General features: G+C 37.2%; 1 protein-coding gene across 3 annotated transcripts in view; it reads right to left on the bottom strand.

Annotated features, from left to right (window-relative positions):
* Nucleotides 1-21,386, bottom strand: part of dpf1 (double PHD fingers 1) — a 46,236-nt gene extending 24,850 nt beyond the window's left edge. The window contains exons 1-5 of one of the 3 annotated variants that reach the window (XM_026264359.1): nucleotides 21,241-21,386; nucleotides 6,827-6,856; nucleotides 2,532-2,692; nucleotides 2,322-2,429; nucleotides 1,580-1,707 (exon numbers count right to left, since the gene is read on the bottom strand). In XM_026264359.1, coding sequence (XP_026120144.1) covers nucleotides 1,580-1,707; nucleotides 2,322-2,429; nucleotides 2,532-2,692; nucleotides 6,827-6,856; nucleotides 21,241-21,350 — 537 coding nt within the window. In that variant the 5' untranslated portion in view covers nucleotides 21,351-21,386. Of the gene's footprint in view, nucleotides 1-1,579; nucleotides 1,708-2,321; nucleotides 2,430-2,531; nucleotides 2,693-6,826; nucleotides 6,857-19,711; nucleotides 19,865-21,240 lie in introns of those variants that run through there. The other 2 variants (XM_026264361.1, XM_026264360.1) reach the window with 2 other exon arrangements.
* Nucleotides 21,387-21,609: the final 223 nt, after the last annotated feature.

Raw genomic sequence — 21,609 nt, 5'->3', positions numbered from 1 at the left:
TATATTGGGGACCTAGGCTGTTTTTGTTCAATTCATGTCACACAAGTTCATTCTTCGATTTCACTTATATCTGAGTGTTTAAAGAAGATTTCCACAAATCACACCAACCTATTATGTAAGCGATAACATAATAGATGGGTGTGGTTTGTGGCTTTGGTTGATTTGCACTGACCAATGGTAGTTCGAAAGTTATTAGCCAGAGCAATCTTTCCTGGCAAGTTGTTTAAAAATCCTGAAAACAAACATAATTTTGACCTGTTTTTATTTTTGTCCAAAATAACATCACACTAGCTGATTCTTTGATTTCAATATAAGGCTACATTTACACTAGTGCACTTTCATTTTAAAACTCGTAACTTTCGCTACGGTTCGAAATAATGTCATGCTGTTTCTTTCTTTAATTTTAATTGAAGTGTATCACGGCATTAGCAGTATTAGTTTGTTCTACGATTTCACTAAAACTATGTCAGCGTTTTAGCTTTTAGCTGTTTTTGTTCTAAATATTGTCACAACAGCTAGTTCTTCAATTTATTTTTAAATTGTGGCCTTGCCGTTTTTTTGTTTCTTTTTTCTCTCCAAATGACATCACACCAGCTCGTTCTTCTGTTTCGCCTGAAGTATTTTGGGGCATTGAACTTTTAAAAAAAAATGACATCATACTAGTTCGTTCATCGATTTAGCTTGAAGTACATTGAGGCCTTAGCTATTTTTTTTTTTTTTTAAATGACATCACACCAGTTTGTTCTTTGATTTTACTCATAGGTACTTATAAGTATATCGGGATGTTAACTGTTTTTGTTTAGAACCAAGTATATCGAGGCCTTAACTGTGATGATTGCCTAGCAAGTGCACAACTGTAAGCATACTCATAATACATGGATGTGGGAAGAGAACAGCGGTAGGCACACAGTTTTTTAACTCCTGCTGGGGCCTGAGGCGAAGCAAACAGCAAGGATCACAGGTCCGCTCCCAGGGGACAAAGCACTCTAAAGAGTCACTCTTAATTGAAGTGCTAATTGGTTAACTGTCCACCCCTGGGATAGATGTCGTATTGTGTGCAAAACAGTGAGGGTGGTGACACTAGTGACAGCTTCATCGACTGGCAGGCGGGTTCATTAGGATCTATAGACATTCACACGTCAACACCGTCAAATGTAAGTACCCGTAAACCCCGAGACGTTGAAAATGTGCAACCGCACTCCACAAAATCAATAACCCAACTTTGTCAAACTTACTGACATGGACACACAAAATAAAAAAATACACTCACAAACGTACACTGTTTGTGGTTAACAAGTCTGCCAGTGGGGGCGTGTCAGCCCTGCGGCGATTTGTGTTACTGCCAAAAAGAGACACAAGTACTACAGAGAAATCAGAAGGGGAAAGAGTTGGCAATAAAAAGCAGAAAGAAATGCTGAATGGAGTGGTGGGAAGAGCATTTTGGGTACCAAAAATAACACATGGCGACAGTGTCTTAGTGTGTACTTTAGTGTGTACTTCAGGGCTGAGTGTGTAAAACCACTCTTTATCTAGTTTACTATTGAGTGGGAGCAAACCACAGTTGAGGAATCGTTCTTACCTGACATTCACTCATGGGTTCCTCCTCCTTTGTTTCAACCTTCTTATCCAGGAGTTCTCCGCTGAGGAGTGACTCCAGAACGGGTCCCTCAGGAACACCCCCTTCCTTCTTTAGTGCTGCTTCATAGTCTGGACACACAACACCAAGACATTTCTAGTCAACTCCTAAAGGAATAGGCCAGACAGTGTTTATGGCATTTGTTTAAAGTCTTCAAGTAAAGAAAATGTGCAAAGATTGCATTTAAAACCATAAGCGGTCTCACACAAAACCTGTAATTTGATGAGAAATTGCACATTTGTAAAAGCTATAGGAAAGCAATGAATTCAATAAAAACCATTCTTGAAAAAACAATGTATCTTATGTATTTTTGTTCAAACTGTTCATTTACAAGATTACCCTGTTGAAAAAAAAAGCATATGTTGATTAGTTATGTTTAAAAGCATGGCAGCTGGTTATAAACTGGTTTAAGCTGGTAATGTGCTGGTCCTAAGCATCTAGCTCCTGTTCAGCTCATGACCAGATCATGACCAACTAAGGACCAGCTTAAACTAGCTCAAACCAGCTATCATGTTTCAAAACATACCTAGCAAAAAAAAATAAAAATTCAGAAGCAATCAGCATATTAGAAAAGGTTTATTTTAATAAATTATTTGTTTTATTAGGATCCCCCCCCCCCAAAAAAAAAAAAACAACAAAAATGAATTAAAGATTTATGTTTGTCTTTCTCAATACCAACTCTCACCGATTTTAAACTCGATGGGTCCAAGACGTGGATCCTCTAAGATGTTTAACCGTCTCTTCTTTCTCCAGCAGCGTGCAGGATAGGTATAGAGCTGCCCTGGAGCCACACCTGAGTTAAAAAAGAACAAGAGCCATGGTTTAAACATCCAAAACCATGACCTAACAACAAAATCACAGATGTAGTGTGATACACTGTACACATAAAACAGACCTGGCCCACGATGGGTCTTCTCCATCCATATGTAGCAGTTACTCTGTGCTACGCCTGTTTGGGAGTCAAGAAATGGCAGGCGCATGGAGCGTTCAGCACAAAGTCGAGCATTATAACTGCGGCAGTGCTCGATGGCCTCACGGTAAAACTCCTCACCAAGGCTGCAAACAATTAAAAAGGGGGAATGTCTCACAAGTATGTTTGATTTCAGTGCTCAAAAAACAATATTTATTATTTAAAGGCCCCATGAAATCAAAATTTGCGTTTGAAGCCATCTACTGTATATGCTGGTGAACACTTGAATGTTGACAAAATTAATATTTTAGCACATGTACATTCAAAATGTACCATTTTAACCGCTTCTAGGAAATTAGAGGAAAAATATTGATGAGTCATGTTGCGTTAAACAAATTTATTTCCAAATAAGTTCAATGGGGCTTTAAATTTTCACCCATCTATGCAGATAACTCTTTGTACTGTCATGCAGAAGGTAAATAAAATTCTTGGCTGGCATACAATCGGGAAATATAAATCTCATTTCCAGCTCTGTTAAAGGTGCAATAGGTGATTGTCTTCAGAAAAGTATTTTGTTATACTGGTTGAAAGTCTATTCACATCCAGATAGCAATCATTAAGTTAAGTGGTATAAATTTATTTATCTGTATTTATATACTCTGTGGAAGACGTAGGACCAAGAAATGTACGTCCAATCAAAACCAAAAATGTCCGAGTGTTTTAAACAGCTTTCCTACCTGCCAGTCAACGTATGTATCTGCATACCTCTGCACACCCTGTTATGAAAATATGTCACTAGTGTATTCACACATGCTGTGCAGACAGAGCTAAAATGGCAGACAAACATCAATAACCCGGTATTCCTTCCTGGTATAGTAGTAGTTTTAAAGTTTTCTAACTGGTTAATGACACGTGATGTAGCCTAGTGGTTCCAAATTCAAATGCTCACGCACATATTTTGCATGTCTTGTAAGTTTAGTTAACACACACGATTCAGATGACCAACCCGAGCTACGTGAATGAACTGTGTTCCAATCGATTTGGTCCCTACACTATGTTCATTGCTCCCTAATCCCTGAGCAGGGTTTACTTCACTTCGGAACATGGACTGGAATTGGGAACCGCTGATGTAGCCTATTGTAGTAATATTGTCTCTGGTATTCTGGTCTGTGAGCATAAATGCATTCAGGGGGCGTGGCTTTGGATGGTGATTGCAGGGAGGGTTGGAAGTTCGCTTTCAGTGCTATCAGGCTAATGTTAACATTTTCCAAGATCTCCTATTGCACCTTTAAATTAAATTAATGCATTTAGCATACACTTTTATCCAAAACGACTTACAGTGTATTCAGGCTAACATTTTTTTTTACTTAGATGTGCTCCCTGGGAATCGAACCCACAACCTTGCACTGCTAAAGCAATGCATCGCCACTTGAACCACCTTTGAAGACATACTGCATGTGCATTGGAATATACTGTACAGAATCGCACTCGAGGGTAAAGAGCTCGGGTGTTAGGAACTGCTGTTTAAAAACATTGCTGCATGAGAACAGTGGTGTGCATTAATGGTTAATGTGGCAAAAAAAGAGCGCACTCAACAGTTCTGTCCTCAAGAGTATGTTTGCATGCTCGAATCTGGTCAGGACAAAAGTACCAAACAGTTATTTTATTGCTGAGGCTGCACTCAGCAAACTGCTGCATTTAAAAAACAATTTTAAAATAAGGAAAACACTAATGAATAAGTCAGTAGCAACTGTTATATATTTCTTTACATATTAGTACATTTACATTCAAATTTGAATATATGAAAACATATGACAACGTTTAATGAGGTTTTTTTTTACTTTTGCAGTGGTGGATGGGAGGCTGCCTTGTGAAAAAGAAGTGCACTTGATTGAATCACATACTAAAAGTACTAGTGTACTTCAAATCTTAAAAGTTATTTTAAAAGAAAACGTTTATTGCATATTACACTAGTGAAACAAATGGCCACTTCATTGTACTTCAAGAGAGTATAATTTCTAAAAAGTGTGCTTTGTACATTAATAATTTCAAATGTTTTACTTTAAAGTAAATTTAGAATTCATTATGTTTAAATATTTATTTTGAGCAGTCCATTTTATCGAGAATTCAAGGACAATCCAAAATAATTTTAAAGTTAAACTTACTGCATTTAATATCAATTTAAACTAGAATACATTTAATTTACAATACATTTCATTGCAATTAACATCCAATTGATCATCTGAAAACATTATATTCAGCTCACATGTTAAGTATGTTATTTCAATAATAAATGCTCTTTTTAAAAGTCTACAAAAGTGTATTCTTCTTTGCAAAGTCTCCTTCACTGCAAACACAGTTATGTAGAAAACACTGCAGTTACAGAGTATAGCAATCATTATATAACAGTACAAAATACCAACTGACCAATCAAAAGCAAGTATTCCAGAGTGAGTCATGTAATAATGTTTGGCAATGTCATAAACCAAAGTGTTATTGAATTTAGTCCAGATTTTATTTTGATTCTGCTCTAGTTTATTCAGTATTGAAGTTTGTCTGTATTTTCTCTCCCATTGTTAACCCAAGGAAAGATCATAAGTGCAGAAATAATTGGGAGATGCTTAAAACGTCCTGAAAATGCTCTCCTAAACCCTGCTCTCCCGCGGTTGCCTTTTTCTTCTGTCAAACCGGCTGAATAAACTCCCTTCAATGTTATATAAGCTATTGTAAAAATTAGCCCCATGGAAGTACTGGCGAGTTTTGGAACACAGTCCCCGGTTTTTGATGTGTCATCTTTTGTTTCATTGTAATCTAAAGCACCGGTCTGCAAACCGGAGTGAGAATTGAAGGAAAATTGCATCATGCAACAATGACCGCATCCCTGAAACAAGCCTGATAACAAATTGACAGAGGCTTGAGGTGATGTGATGATGTAAGCGAAAAACCATTGTGATTGGTTGGAACTCATCCATTTCTCCTTGTGGGGGAATGATGGAGAGCCCTGTGGCTCAAGACAAACAACGCAGTCAGGCTGAAATAAATAACCCTCATTTCTCCAAACAAAATGGCGGCCAGAGCAAAACAACACATTTTCTACCTAATTTAGTCCATGTTTGATTTTGGGGACCACATCCTGGTCATTCAGCGCGGGCTGGAATCAATCCTCGACATGTGGGTTGAAAATACTAAGTGCTAAGTGTGCAGGGGCAGTAAATTACAGTGCATCGAATGTCATGTGCTCAGGTCCACCAGAGAGGAAATATTAAGTCCTGTGGTGAAGTGCTGTGGGCTCCATTTAAACACCTCTACACTCAGCAGATACTCAGTCTGCGCTCAATCTCGCACAATGGCCCAGGCAATATCTAAAGGTCAGCGAGCGAGTGAAAAACAAAGATCGACGTCTCTGTGATTATGTGAGAAATTGTTCTTCAGAGAAAGTCCTTGTCAAATGAGCTTTCAAGACTTCTGTTTTCGAGCAGTTTCTGAAAGGCTTTCCAACTGGAGTTTGAATGTTTTGAACGGGATACTCCATAATAGGCCTCTCCAATAGGCGAAAAGAGTTGGGCGCAAAACAGAAGTTCCCTCACCGACTTCCTGAATTGGTGAGATAAGGTGGCTCCTCTGTACGGCAAAGTTTGTATTCATATCCCACGAGCACAATGAAATAGCGATCATTTAGATCAGAAAAATACAAAGCCTTGCACATGACATGTAGAAGAAAAAAAAAAAAATAGATATTGTGGCCACAAATTAAGAATTTGTTCCCATGACTCATTGCTTTTTAATTTGTTCAGTTTATTTAAATGAACAGTTCGCACAAAAATGTAAATTCTGTTTAGTGGAGCACAAAAGATGAAGATGAAGAATGTTGGTAAACTATTAGTTTGGATCCCATTGCTTTCAAGCTAAGTTAATTTAGTAAACAGTAGCCACAATTAGTGATAGTTTTGTCCATGATTTAACTAAAACAAGGAATTCTAAATTTGTGGCCACAATATCTTTAACTAAGTATCTTGAAAATATATTTGTGAATATTTGAATGTCAAATGCATGCTGCATAGTCAACCCCTGCCACAAGGGGCACTATAGCATGCATTAGCAAATGTTATTAATGAATTTGTTACATTTATATAGCGCTTTTTTGGCACTTTACATATATTACATATACATACACCACCACGAATGTGCAGCCTCCACCCAATAGTAAATGTGACTGCATCTAAGCTTTTGATATGATATGCTCCAGTGAGGGATCTGTGTATTGAATTTAACAAGCATACCTGTTCTTTATGACAGTTCCACTTGATTGCCTAAGAAGAGAAGAAAAGACAGAAACAGACATGAGCAGATGCAGACAATATCTGATTCATATGGAGGTTGGGGGGGGGGGGGTCATTTAATAAGATGGATTTCCATTCAAACCATTACAAGTTAACAGAGAAATGTATTATGAAGAACAGACAAAGCCTCTTAACCGTAATCAATCAATACATGCTTTTTGCAATATAATGCTGATATATAGATAATACAATTTAGTATTAATAGTTCAACCAAAAATGTTAATTCTCATGTCGTTCAAAACCTGTATTTCTTACTTTTTTTTCCCCGATCGAACACAAATCGAAATATTGTGAAGAATTTTTCTACTGTTTTTGCCCCAAAGCAACACTGGATCCCATTTACCTTCATTATATGATCTTTTTTTTTTTTCAAAATGCAATAAATCCATTTTGATTAATTTAAGTAAAAATGTGTTACTTTTCTTTACCAAGAAAGTGGTTATTATAATATAAAAAATTCAAAACCAGATTTTGATTTTCAAAGATTTATTATAAAATAAATAGTATTATTTATTTTATATAGTATTAAAGTGCAACAAATCCATGACACATTTTGTTGTTGTTGTTTTTTAATTGAATCCATATAAAAGTTATTTTTCATATTGAAACTGGGAGAATACACAACATAGTAAGTTGATCCACATATGACAGCCTCTGAACTTGGTCAATACTAATCTTATATACAGCATACAGGCACTGGATTAAAAATGCTTTTATTGGTCATTGCTTCCAAAATGAATTCAACGGATCATCTTGTTAATGCTATAAATTAATTAGGCCAACAACAATAAAATAAAATTTAATCATGAACATACATGAACATCAAAATTACATTAAACCACAGATTCCATATTCCAAAATGACATTTCCCTAACATTCAACTTCCAAAAGTGCATTCATCTTTGCCATGTTACATTCATCTGCTGACTAGTGCTATATGCTGTATAAACAAAAACATTATTGGCATTAATAAAATACACTTACACTGAAAAGCTATGCAATATCATGCTCATAATCGAATGTGTCTCATCTGCGATTATAAACACATATTGCATAATATATATTGTATAACTTGTCAGTGATGTACAGTGAAGCACACAATGGAAATGTATCACAGATGCGGCTTTAAATGCACATGACAATCAAATGTGATTGATCATGCAGCCCTTATTTGTCTTTTGATTACAAAGTACAAATTAGATGAGGAAAACTAGGATGCCAGGTGTATTCAAAACGCCACCATTACTGTCTACCATTACTGTTCGTAGGGTTGGTCTGGACCATTCGTAAGCTCTCTCTTAGCTTTGTTTGAGCTCAAGACACTACTGTACAGCAGTCTTTAGAAATCAGTGCAGCGCGTGCCAGTACAAGTCAAACTATGGTATGTTGACAATGTTGTGGCTCAACAATGATTTTATGTTATTTTTTTAAGACTCATAATAAATTTTGTTCGCAATGGATACAGGCCTATTTATGAAGTTGACTTTGTATCAGAACTAATATGGTGGTAATTAGCCTAGGCTTTTTCGTAATGAAATTAAAGCGAATTGGCAATACATTTTTTTGATAATTTAAATCTGGCAAACAATTTGGCCCTAAATGGCTAAGATCTATAAATGGGTAATCATGGTTATGTCCATTAAGCGACCAACTATAGCAGCGATCCAACGTGTCCTTGTATTGAATCAAAGATGGAGCCGGACGCGGAGCCGATTAGTCTATGTCAATTTTTTTATTCGGCAAAACTTAAGTCCTTTTGACATTTTGCCTGACGTGGCTACATCAAAAAAAATCACGAGAGGCTTGGTGCCCTTTTTTACGTTGCTTCCCCAGCATATTTTGTATCTAACTCTCTCTCTCTCTCTCTCTCTCTCTCTCTGTTCATTGTAGGTTGCTTTTTATTTAAACCATAAACCAATTGCAATCAATACCGCATTAAACAGAAGTAACTGCAGCTGCTTGCCAATCAATTCTGATTTTAAAGTACTTTACCATTAATATAAAAGTGTATTATATAATTTTTAGAAGTCGTTAAACCCATGTCAAGAAGCGGCACAAGCGGCACAACGGGATAAGGAGGGTGGATGATTAGCGAGGAATACCCGGTTCGTCTAACCGTCACAACATATCGTGTGAACATATTACTGACCAATTGATAAATACATATAGTCTATATTCTACTGATAACTTAAAATATGTTAAAATAAATGTTACTGTAATAATTTGAGGAATGTTTCATTTGCATAGAATGTGTTGTCTTTCTTAACGCTGTATTGCACCTTCGCGTGAAGTGGAAAATCGATTCCTGAGCAATCGATGCCAACTAATTCAGCACCCTCACTTTGGACAGCGTGCTAAGAAGCTTCCCAAGGGACACTTCGGGGAACACTCTTAAGAACATAAACAACTTTGGTAAGATATATCTTTCGAGTGAGCGTTATCGGGGAACCGGGCCCAGATACTATGCTGATTTAGGTGGAAATCCATGATATTTTTTTTTCTCAAAATGCAATAAATTTATTGAATCGATATCAAAGTTATTCCATATTCCGTGTTATGATCCACATATGACAGACTCTGAACTTGGTCAATGCTAATCTTATATAGGCTACAGACATCTATCGGTCATCGCTTCCAAAATGAATTGAATTGGTCATCTTGTTAAAGCTATAAATTAATTACAGCAATAAAAGAAAATTCGTCATGAACAAGAACATGAACAACAATACCACATTAGACCACAGAAATTCCAATGAATGCGATATAGCGTAGACTATGGCTCTGTGTATTAAATGCATCTGAATAATGAAAGCACGTGATGGAGATTTGCTGGTACTTTTAATCACAGAAGCGGCTTTACTGATGAGCATGACAGTCTCGTGATTTATAGTGCAGCCCTTGTTTTTGTTGATCACACAGTATAAAGTATATGAGGAAAACTAGGATGCTGGGTGTATTTAAAGCACCACCATTACTGTCTAGAGTGCGTGGAATGGTGCGCTGTGATTGGTTGGGCATATATATTGCATTCCTCAAAAAACGGAGACTGCTGTTTGTCACGGTTTGGAAAAAGGGATAAAACATGACCTAATAACTCTGCAAATATAGCATTTTGTGTAAAATTTTAAACTGACTTTTAAATACCGACCAAATACATTACTGTTTTTGTTGGAAACTCAATTTTTTAAAAAATTGCGCTTCTCGAGTTTTGGAAACAAACTCTTTATTTATACATATGTATATATATACACACACATTATAAAATCTTCATATGAAGAAAAAAAGAAAGTCATACAGGTTTGGAACACCATGAGTAGATTACTGCATTTTCAATTTTCGATGAATGCCCTTTAATAACAGACAGCAAAGGAAACCCTAAATTAAATAAAAAGAATAATTACTCAAAGGTTATTACAAAATGTAAAAAACAGAATATGTTTACTGTCTACTGACAAGGCTTTCGGAAGACTTTGGAACAGACAGACTTCTGCTAATTGACCAAGCATGCCGATGGTGATAATTTCAAAAAGACCAAATACCAGCTGATTAATTGGCCTGGCTGATATCTGGGTCTGAAACTAGGATCTGGATACCTTGACTCTGTTTTCAGATTTGCCACACGAACAGCATGAGGCAGCAGCGTGCTGCAGTTTTACAGCTGAAAGGAAAAGCAGTTACAAGAATAGCAAACGGAAAACACGTCTTATTGCCTCTTTAACTACATTACGGAGAGATGCATTATTTGCAGTCATTGTATTCATGCCATATGAGAACTCCAAAAACATTAGGTATCTTGGAAGAAGGCTGACAGAATGGAGAAATGGGTGAGGTTAGCTAATATAAGAAAAATCAATAAGAGGAAGCAAAAGCCTGAAGCAACCCAACAGAGTTTGGCTTGTGTGCTGGCAGAGCTGGCCAGGAATGGCATCCACAGGGAAAAGTGTGTTACCAATGTGCCATGAGGAAGCACTCTCACTTCTGTGTGTGTAAAACTATGCTTGGAGGGAGTGAAAGGTCAGAGAGTGTGTGTTTATGTGTGTTCATATATGTGGCAGTGTGTTTGTGAATTCGATTTTAGCCTACAGATGGTTGATGCTGAGTGTTATGATCTCACTTTGATCTAACTGACCAAAGAGACGGAATAGAAGGAAGAAGAATGCATATAGTTTGGTGCCCATTTCTGATTCATACAATAGATTTTGTACATGATAGAACTGCACAGCAATACAGTGATGCTTGAATATGTATGGTATAGCAACATGAACATTTTTGAACAACACTACAGTTCAGAATGTGCAGATACTTTATGTATCTGTTAATCCAGTAAAATATAGACACATGTAATTTTAAGGCGGGCATTTTTCATCAATTTATTGTTTATATCATATAATATTTGAAGTTGTATGTAAATTTGTAAATAATATATTTATAATTGATTTCTTTGCATTGTTCACATTACTAATTTACATTAATTCAATATTCCTCTAAACTGTGTGTGTGTGTGTGTGTGTGTGTGTGTGTGTGTGTGTGTGTGTGTGTGTGTGTGTGTGTGTGTGACCCTGTCTGTGAAATCCAAGCTAAAGTCTCAAAATCTAATTATGACATAACAAGTATCAAAGTTTGATTTCATCCATAATTTTCACTATGATTTCAATCTTTGACCTTACTCAGTCAATATTAAATATATAAAGGTTATATTACAGAATGTTCTACATCTTCATGAAGGATGATTTTATGTAGAAAACAGTAAATCATAATATAATTAATGAGTAAATAATTGATTCCGTTTTTTTTTTTTTTCTGCAGTCCTCATCCTCCTTACATGATTATTGACTTATCACCACAAATTTGGCAAAACCTGACATACGCAGACAGAATGCAAACAATTTCTTCCAAATAATTGAAATTAAAAGTGAGTGTCTGCGGCATAGACTTGGGCCCAGACTTGAAAACCTTGGAAGGAAATGCGTAGCGAAAAAGACACAAATGCAAAGCAACTCACCCCTGAGGTTCACCCCTCCGCCCCTCCCCCCTCTGCCTCTTTCTAGTCTGAGCACAGAGCCGTCAAGTCCCCTTCTCCATTCCATCACCTCACTCCTGTGTGTGCTGCTAGTGGAACAAGTCTGGCTTTCAGTAGTAAGTTGACAGCTGTAGAAAATGGCCGCTCTCAGTTTGTTTGCTTTTTTTTCACACAATCTCATTATATTATTCTGTGGCGGTGGCCTTGAAAGCTGTGAAACGTGTCTTGCTGGAAAACGAGAGAAAGCCGGCCATATGGAACGCAGTCTGAAAGTAGGCCGAACTCTGTGAATTCAGATTTTCTCGATCAACACTGTTCCCTGCAGTCCTCTGTGTAATTTAATCACAGCTCCTCGTGTCAGGGGTGACCAATATTCGATTGTGGATGACCACCTATGGATTTCTTTAATAGAAGCGAGGGTCCATGTTTATTGTGAGGGAGAATTTGGACAAAGGCATTAATTTGTCAGCATCAGTGACAAATGGAGCACAGATTTAATCAGATACATCTGAGGGATTTACTCTTGTATTTTCATTACATTTGAGTTTGGTGCACAGTGTTGCTATATTGGCAGCATATATCAAAGCAAAGGCTAATGAAAGAAAGTATCCAACTTATAATCTACTTTCTTAGAGCTCTTTAGTAGATGCCGCCCACTTAAGAGCCCGTTTTTGCATCTAAAGCCTTTAAAGAGAACTGTCAACATGTAAAATCCTGTAATAAAATGTGTTGGCATTGATTCAACGATTACTTGATACGATATGAATGCATGCATGTAATAGCCACTTACAATTTACACAAAGCCAGGCTGACTCACACACACACACACACACACACACACACTCACTAGCTAAACAAAGGAAAGCAAGAGCCTCAAGAACAGGATGCCTTTTCCCAAACCAAAAGAGAAAGAAAGAAAAAGATGATTGGAGAGGAGCGCATAGCTTCCAGCATCCACACTGTCACTCCTGTGCAAAGCTCAACTATGACCCTTAAAAATAGAACAACCTCCAAAATTAGCTCTTCTTCTGTAGCCTATTTAACTGAAACCAGTGTAGAGGCAGAGGGAGATGTTGTCCAAATATGTCTTAAACCGTATTGGTGTATTCCTCATTATACTCCCTAGTCCCTGCACTAGCAGAAAACTCCCTCCAGTGCCAATTAGTCTTAATTAACAGTTGTCCTTTTGAAAGGTAACAGAGAGCTCCCTCTAGAGGCTGCACTGTGTCAGTAAAATACCAAACTCATGTTGAAGAGACCAGAGAACCATCAAGTTACTGAATGCAAACACACACACGCTTGAAAAATCAACCACAATATATTCATTTTAACAGAACTTAGTAATCCAGAGTCACACAAAAAACGTTTAACACCATCATTTTTATACTAACAATATGTTTCAAAGATACAAAATAGCTCAAAACTACTGAAAGTAGATGCTTAACCATATCTTCTAAAAATAAACATTCAACTTAAACTTTCATTGTATGATAGTTCTTAAAAAACAGGAGTTGGGCCTTTAAAGCCGGTTTAAAAAGTCATAAAGTGCACCATCTTCAATGGATTTGCCAGTTAATATTTTAAATCTTCTATCTTTATAGAAGCATAAACTCCAGAAAAAAATAAAAATAAAATAAAGCACTGCAGCAGTGACAGATGGTAGTACCATAGACTGAATGATTTCCATATTCAAACGAGCAGTGCAGGATACTTCAGAAAGTACTATGGTACTTCTTTCTAAGTGGATCTTAGCGTCACATGTGGGTGTAAGGACTTGTTACCATGCTGAATTGCTGTGGCTGGTGTCACTGATGTTGGAGGCTGACTAATATGTTGATGTGGCCCACGGTATTTCCATGAGCTTAGGACTGCTGAGAGAGGTTATTGGCACACCCATCCCCCAGCAGTACTGTAGATTACACTTCGCAATAGCAACCTCCTCGAGCACCTCTTCCCTTTTCGTCATCCGCCCCTTTACCCCCCCTCTTCTTTTTCACTAGTCTACCCAGTCAAATGATTTATCTCATTTCTTTCTTTATCTGCCTCTCTGCCTCTACAGATGTGCTGGTGCATTTCCTCCAGCCTGCTGAAGACTAGCTTATTGAGGACTGCAAGAATCGCAGCGCATTAACAGAAGCATAGTCAAAACTCAACCCTGCATTAGCCTAGGCCAAATGTTACGTAAACATTTATAAATCTCATCGACTTAACAGAAAGTGCATGTTGATTATTTTGGACAGTGTATAGCCTTGTTCTTGGACTAAGAGTAGGTTTGCACAAAAATGATTGTATTAAAAATGGAAATGTTTTTCTTTTGCATTTTTAAAAAGTTTTGTGTAAAGTGAAATGTGTATTTGCGTAAATGACTAAAAAGCTGTATTGTGCATGCCAGGCCAGTGTAAAGAAAAACTACATATTTGCGCACATACACATTCTTATAGACTGATCGTGTAATACACACGCGGATGACGTCACCATTTTCAGAGATTTGCATTTTTTAAGTTTACATGGAGTCGTTTACTTGCATCATTTTTAAAAACGTAGGTACTGAAACTCATTTCAAACGTTCGTGTTTTTAGGACCCCTAAAACATTGTTCTTGTGTAAATGATCATCCAAATTGCATACAATATTTTTATTTTATTTTCTTTTTTTCTTTAAAATGGCCCCCTTAACATTCAAGTAAAGAAAGGTATCAGAACAACAAGAAATTAATAGCTAAATCAATATAAATTTAACTTGTCATGTCTGTTGTACAAACTGTTCTGTCACTTGCCGAGTTTCCAAATTTTCCAAGGATTGTCTTCCGAAAACAGGTTTAGCGCATTACAGTGTTTAACCATACAGATTATGCACATGCTAACTATATTGCAAGAATTGACGCAAACTTTTAAATCAAATAACAAATATTGCAAGTACTGACGCAATCTTTTAACGTTTTTCTTTAGTGCATAAATTCTATAGCAATACTTTTACTCAAATTCGTATGCTACTCCGAGTCTTAATGAAATTAAAATACACCTTAATTATTTATTTATTTATGCATAATTCGCGCAATTTTTTTTTTTTTTTTGGGATGTGTGAAAATGTCATAACTCATTTTTAGAGGCTTGATGGTTGCTGAATATACAGCATACCACTGAACGATAGCAAATGCATTGTAAAGCTTTATTTAAAACAAACCTTTTTTTAAACTTTAAAATTTTAAAATTTTAAAACACTTTTACACAGAATTTACCAACCAGGTCAGAGTTTCTCAAAACTAGTGTGAGATAAGTTCTATCATAACCACCCTTGGAAGATTTTAGCATGGAAATGGATATGACAATATTAATGTATTTGGTTTTGGCCGAATAGATCTGCTGCGCTGCTGCTGAATTGCTGCTGCTGTTGATTATTGCTGTTGTTGTAGACTATTGCTGCTGCTGCTGCAACAAAGCAAGTGCAGGACCCATTGCAGATCTACTGCATACAGGACAAGTGGAGCTGGGGAAGGTGAAGGGTTTCAGAGGAAATCTGTGAATGCTAGTGAATGCTAAATCTAGTGAATGCTAAACGGTCATTCAAATGTAAAGCAAGTTCATTGGCTGTGCATGCAACATGAACCATTCAGCTTGTGCCAAATTGTTTAATGCTTTGAATATCATCAATTTGCTTTAACGATCTATCAGTCTGTGGGTTTTATGACATAAAAAAAAGAAAAAACATCTGTCGCTATTTCTGTTCCAATGCAATTTTATGCGCTGTTCTTACGTAATGTTCAAGGACGTATTCAATCTATACATATTATATACAGTAGCCGAAAAGAGAGGACCATCTTTTAAAATGGACTAAGTATATTATTACTCCAGAGATGGAGAAGGAAAATAAAGATGCATGGGAGCCTCTTTATTTGTATTAAAGCACTTTTTCTTGACTAAAAATGTTTCCAAATATTTTTTTTTCTCCAGAGGAGAAATAATAGTTAGGAGGACAAACTGACATTTATTAGGCAACAAGCTGCACATATAAAGCACTAGTTGTTTGCTCTGCATTATAATGTCACCCTATGCTGCAAAATGTTGGTACCAGCTTATATGTTTTTTATTTTTATTTTTTTATATAAGTTGGAAGTCTATGAATTCATCCTAGTTCACCAAGCACAAAACCAAAGGATGCACAAAGCAGCATGAAATTAGTTCCATATTCATCAGCATCACCTTGGAGAGGAGTTTGAGTTTTAAAAAGTGTCAAAATATCTCATTTGTATGCAGAACCAAATGAGCTATTTGAAACGTACTCGCCAAAAGTGTTAATGCTGAAGATGCTCAATGAATTTTCAGAGATTGTCTGCTAAAGACACCTGCGTTCATAGTGGACCAAGGTGCTCGCAAACAACCTCACTCAAATGGAATACCCAGGATCCTTCATTGCAGTAGAGAACCATATATCCTCAGAGGCATTTGTCTGCTATATTGAATTGCCCTGCTGTGTTTGCTGGGACAGGCTATGTGTTCACATAAATCGTTGCCTGTGGTGTAACATGGACCTGATGTCCTGCCGCATGTTCCACTGCTTGAAAAGACTGCAGGACTGACAGGGATGCTTACAGGTGCACTTGTACGGTTATTTTAGTAAGGGTAAATCCCATTGCTTATTACTCTTTATATAATACATATCACATTCGCACTGCGCAAAATACATATTTGGGGACCTATCAACTGATTTGTGAGCATTCGCACACCGTACACTCTGGAACTTGCCCTCCACCTCGCACATCTTGCACAATGCTCTTCGAAGATCTTATTTAAGCCTTTATGTTTCCCTCTTGGACCATCTATAGTTTCCTTTAAACAAGTATTCCTATGGATCTCCAGTGAAAATGGCTAGTGGGACAGTTTGTCTGGTAGAGAGATGAATATTTCGACCCTCTGCACTTTAATAATATCTGAAATCTAGGGAGAGGATCTGTCCACCTAATAACGGCGAAAGAAGAACAGCTATAAATCTCCTCTGATGGACCCAAATTTAGCAATGGACTATTCCATGCATTGCTCTTCTGCTGCAAATGCATGTTCTGATTCATACTGACACACACACACAGTACAAAGTACACACAGTCTCACGAGGCTGAAGATGATCATGAACATTCACGTTTTAGATAGTAAGAGTGAACGTAGACTGCAGTGGACATTTGATGTTAACACATTGATGGATGCAGAAGTCCAACTTCCTATGTGAAAACCATATATATATATATATATATATATATATATATATATATATATATATATATATATATATATATATATATAAAGGAGTGAGGGATATTTTCTGTTTGGCAGTGCTAGTCACAATCATTATTTGTTTAAAGTGCTGCCCTATAGGCGATCTCACTTCAAGCCAGCCCCTGATTGCGTTATGCAGTAAAACCGCTGCAGACCACCAGCTCAACATATCAGTGAGATCGAAAAACAAAGTCATTCTCAATCAAACAATGCTTTTGCAAGAAGAAGATACCTCAAATAGTGTGGCTTTGTTGAAGAGAGGTGTGATATTACTTTCTGAAGTCATAGGGCTTACAATTTTCACCTGGCAGATGATAAATTGGGTGAAAAAACCCCACAGACTTACACTGAAGGAAGGACACAAACAATACCAAAAGTCTAGAATATTACAGAGGTTTGAGAGTGCATTTCTGACTTGAGCTTGTAAGAAACCAACAAAAACACTCTAGAAACTAGGGGTGGGAGTAAGTTATAGTATATTTAAACTTTTAAATGATGAAAATAAATCACATTTGTACTGTAAACAGCATCCACCAGCCCAATTTCATGATTTCATATAGATGCATATCATTTGTATAAATGCAATAATTTGCATCATTTTTTGCAATAAAAAAAGGATGCCCCAAAAGTATGCAATAGCTTCAAACTTCCTTTACTAAAATGTTCACACTGACAAGACTGAGTCATCAGGAAGCGACACCCTCCCTCGGTCTTCCTCAGTCCACATCTGATGATCTTCCCACAAGGTGTCTCACCTCCCGAAAAAGTGAAAGTGAGCACGCCACGCTTCTCTAACCTTCTAAACATCTCCTAAGTTCAAGTGCAACACCACAGTGCACTACATACAGGCTATAGATGCTAGCAGTGCACTATAAGATCCCTGAGCAACAGTTTGATGACTGACAGTGAGTTAGGTAGCTTTGGAGAAATAGGTCATAGAGCTAAAAATACCTATCTGTGTTTCTCTCTCGGTCTCTTTATCTCTCTCTCCTCTTGAAGACAAAGAGAGTCTCTCTGGGAAAAAAAAATGAGTGAGTGAGTGAGATGAAGAGAACAGCCCACCAGTCTCAGAAGAAGAAAAATGCCCTCATAGAATTGCAGCCGCTTATGCAAACAAACATTAAAAAGGGCCTGAGTATAGAGATGGGGAGGAAGGATCTAGAACCGGGTGACAGTCTTCAGCTTAAGAGCGACAGTGAGAAGAATTATATAGATCTCATTTTTCTCAGATCAGCGAGGCAAAGCAGAATAACTATCCAAGAAGTCCGCATTCCGCATCCTATGAGATGACTAGAAGAGACAGGACACCATCACTTTAGGAGATAGCGGAAGATAGAGGAAAAATAGAGACAGTAAGTGAACCCGAGTAATTACTAGAGAGATGTGAGGACCAGAGAGACTGAACAAAGAGAAATACGCAACGAGAACGGTGGGAAACCTATTCCAAATATTCAAAGATTCCCAATGAAATGCCATCATTTTAGTGACGGCATGCCAGTTAGCAGATAATCAGCAATCAAGGCAGGCATCATTTAATCGCCATCTCTTCAAAATGAGTGATTTCTAAAAGCCAGTAATGTAAATTAGATTGGCTCCTCAACTGATATCTCCTCAAGTACTGCACTTTAACTGGGTTCTTTGAAGAGGGTTATTGAAGAGTGTAACATCACAGTAATTCAGACGCTGATTGCAGCCCCTCTTTCTGTTCATTCATGTTTCTCATGCAAATATCTCTAAATGCACCAAGACGCACACCTGACCTTGTACATGACTAAAAACATCCGTCAACAGCAACGTTCACCTCTCGGGGAAACTGATCAAACCTAAGAGAACCCATTAAGATACCGCAAGATTTGTCATGTGTGAGTTACTTACATGAGTCACTGAATCAAAACTGCGGCTCTACAAAATCCACAGCAGTTTTAGTCCTTTACTGAAAAGTAGTAGATGGTGCTACTGAAGTTAATCAAGGTCCAGTGATATTCATGAAAAGTCTTAGGCCTATAGCCTAACACTTTACAAAAAGGTTACCATCAGTTAATGCATTGATTTACATTAATGAGTAATAATAAATTTGTTACAGTATTAGTTTAAAAAATGATAATAATCATTATGAGTTACTGTGATCCCAGGTTCATTAAAAAGGCTAATATACTAAGAGACAGGGCTACAAATTTGGTTAAAATAATGTATTAGTAAACGCTGAAACTAACATTGGTATTGGTTACGTCATGGCTTCCATTCAGGAAAGTCACGTGAGGCACGAACTGTAAGTAGGAAAACGCGTAAGCTATATTTGCAGACATGTCCATACACACTTAATTTGTCACGTCTGAATGCATTTTTTTATTTGACAAAACATGTGTCTGAATTAAAATTATATCATAGCTATTCGTTTGAATAGCCTATGCGTAAAAGGTAGCAATAGTAACCAACACCCGATTTTAGTTCACGTGTAGCCTACTGTATTTTGTTATTTTTTATATACATTGTAAGATATTGAAATGTTATAATTTTTCACGAGGTGTGAGTTTCTTACCTCATAAAACCCTGCCTCGTGTCTACTGAATGTGTGCACGCGCCGCTAGTTGCGCGACTGAGAATTTGTGTCTCGTGCGATCATACAATAAGTCGTTTCATTCAAAAGCTGGAATAATATGAATAATAACATTAGTAATTTACGTAGTCAAAATGGTTGACAGTAGTTCTGCTGCCACAGAGTAGACACTTAAGTTGGTTATTATTATGTATTAATTTATTTATTGTACATGATTATTTTATTTAGGCTATGGGTATATATATATATATATATATATATATATATATATATATATATATATATATATATATATATATATATATATATATATATATATATATATAGAAGTTTTTTTTTTTTTTTTTTTTTTTTTTTTTACAGAGAAATAACAGTAACATTTCACAAGCTCTGTAATTTGGCTTGGTTGTTTTCCGACGTAATGCACATTTTAGATTTGTTTCGTTTTTGTAAACGTGTCATTTTATATATATTTAAATAGCTTATATATAAATAGCCTATATAATTTTAGGTTTGCTTTGGGTAACGGTTTAACCCGCAGTACTGTGATGTTTTTAAGCTTGCTGGGTCCAGGTCGGCAGCAGTCGTGGTTGTTATACTGGAGAGAGAGATGCAACCTCCCGGGTTAAAACCCGGCACAAGTGCAATTTCCTCTTTATCAGATGCCTGTAAAAGCTTCACTCACATATTCATGCCAAATGCAAACACATCTCCCCATTCGAAAGGTCCCCGTCTGTAGCAGACAAATGTAAAGCAATTTTGGCACAGTGCCCGTGTGGCGTCTGCGTGCCGCACGCCGAAAAAATGTGTCAGTGTGCACAAAGGAATCTAATGGAAACTTCACAGAATGTGCACTGATGCAACGGCGCATAAGAGATATCAGATGTTGCACGTCACTAAAATGTCATGTTTAAGCATGCATTTGCTTCCGAAATAACACTTCGAAATCATATTCACGGATGCACGTAATTTGTGCAATCTAACGTGTGCGATCAGCGCTTGCAATGTAACCACTGAAAACCCTCATGTAACATTTTCCGGTTCTGGCAGTTTGCACCTAAATGTTATCCCCTGACAGACAGCGCACCGGTTCATTTTAGTTTGACGTGATATTACACAAAAGCAAAAGCAAACATGTTCAAGTATCGACGTTTCTCTCGAGACTCGGTGACCAGTGAACTCTCCGATTCCAGCACCAACAACTGTAAGTTCCTAGTGATCGATACTGACCAGGGACGCCGGGTCAACATTCTCCACATTCCTCCATATCACTGTGCATATGCAGAAATGACACGCGAGACTATGCACTTGAAACATGCCATATTTGCCCAGATGGAAAAATGTCGTCGCATGCATTATGATTTATTGCATTTCAGCACGCGTTCGTAGTGTAAACCTCGCCGGCATTTTACACTTTTTAAGATGTTTGTATATTTGTGAATCAGCCCGAGCAATTTTTGTTGCATGACATGTACTCCATAGCGCATAAAAACAGAAACATTTTTACTTACGATTTCAGAGGATTTTGGACCACTGTGGCCATTTTGATATAGAATGATACAATGTAAGACTGCAGATCCCCGGTATTGTACATGTAATATACCAGCAATTTCAATTTCATTCATTCTCTGGGGCTGCGGCTGGATCGGCCAGCCAATAGGAGCGCGAGTGGCTGACGGTCACTGAGGGGAAATGTAGTTTTTAATTCCCCGATGGCTTCAGGAGACTGCTGTGCGCGTACTACAAATAGCACAATGCACTGCGGTTAACTGTACACTAGTCCCGCCTTGATGTTGGATGGGCAAGCCAAAACATCTACTGTAAATACAAGGTTGGATTGCTGGACTGTCTGTCAGTATGTTTGCTCTCATGTTGGTAGT

This window comes from Carassius auratus, unplaced genomic scaffold (assembly GCF_003368295.1).
Source record: "Carassius auratus strain Wakin unplaced genomic scaffold, ASM336829v1 scaf_tig00216917, whole genome shotgun sequence".
NCBI classification, from domain to species: domain Eukaryota; kingdom Metazoa; phylum Chordata; class Actinopteri; order Cypriniformes; family Cyprinidae; genus Carassius; species Carassius auratus.
This window is presented reverse-complemented; position numbering and strand designations above follow the sequence as displayed.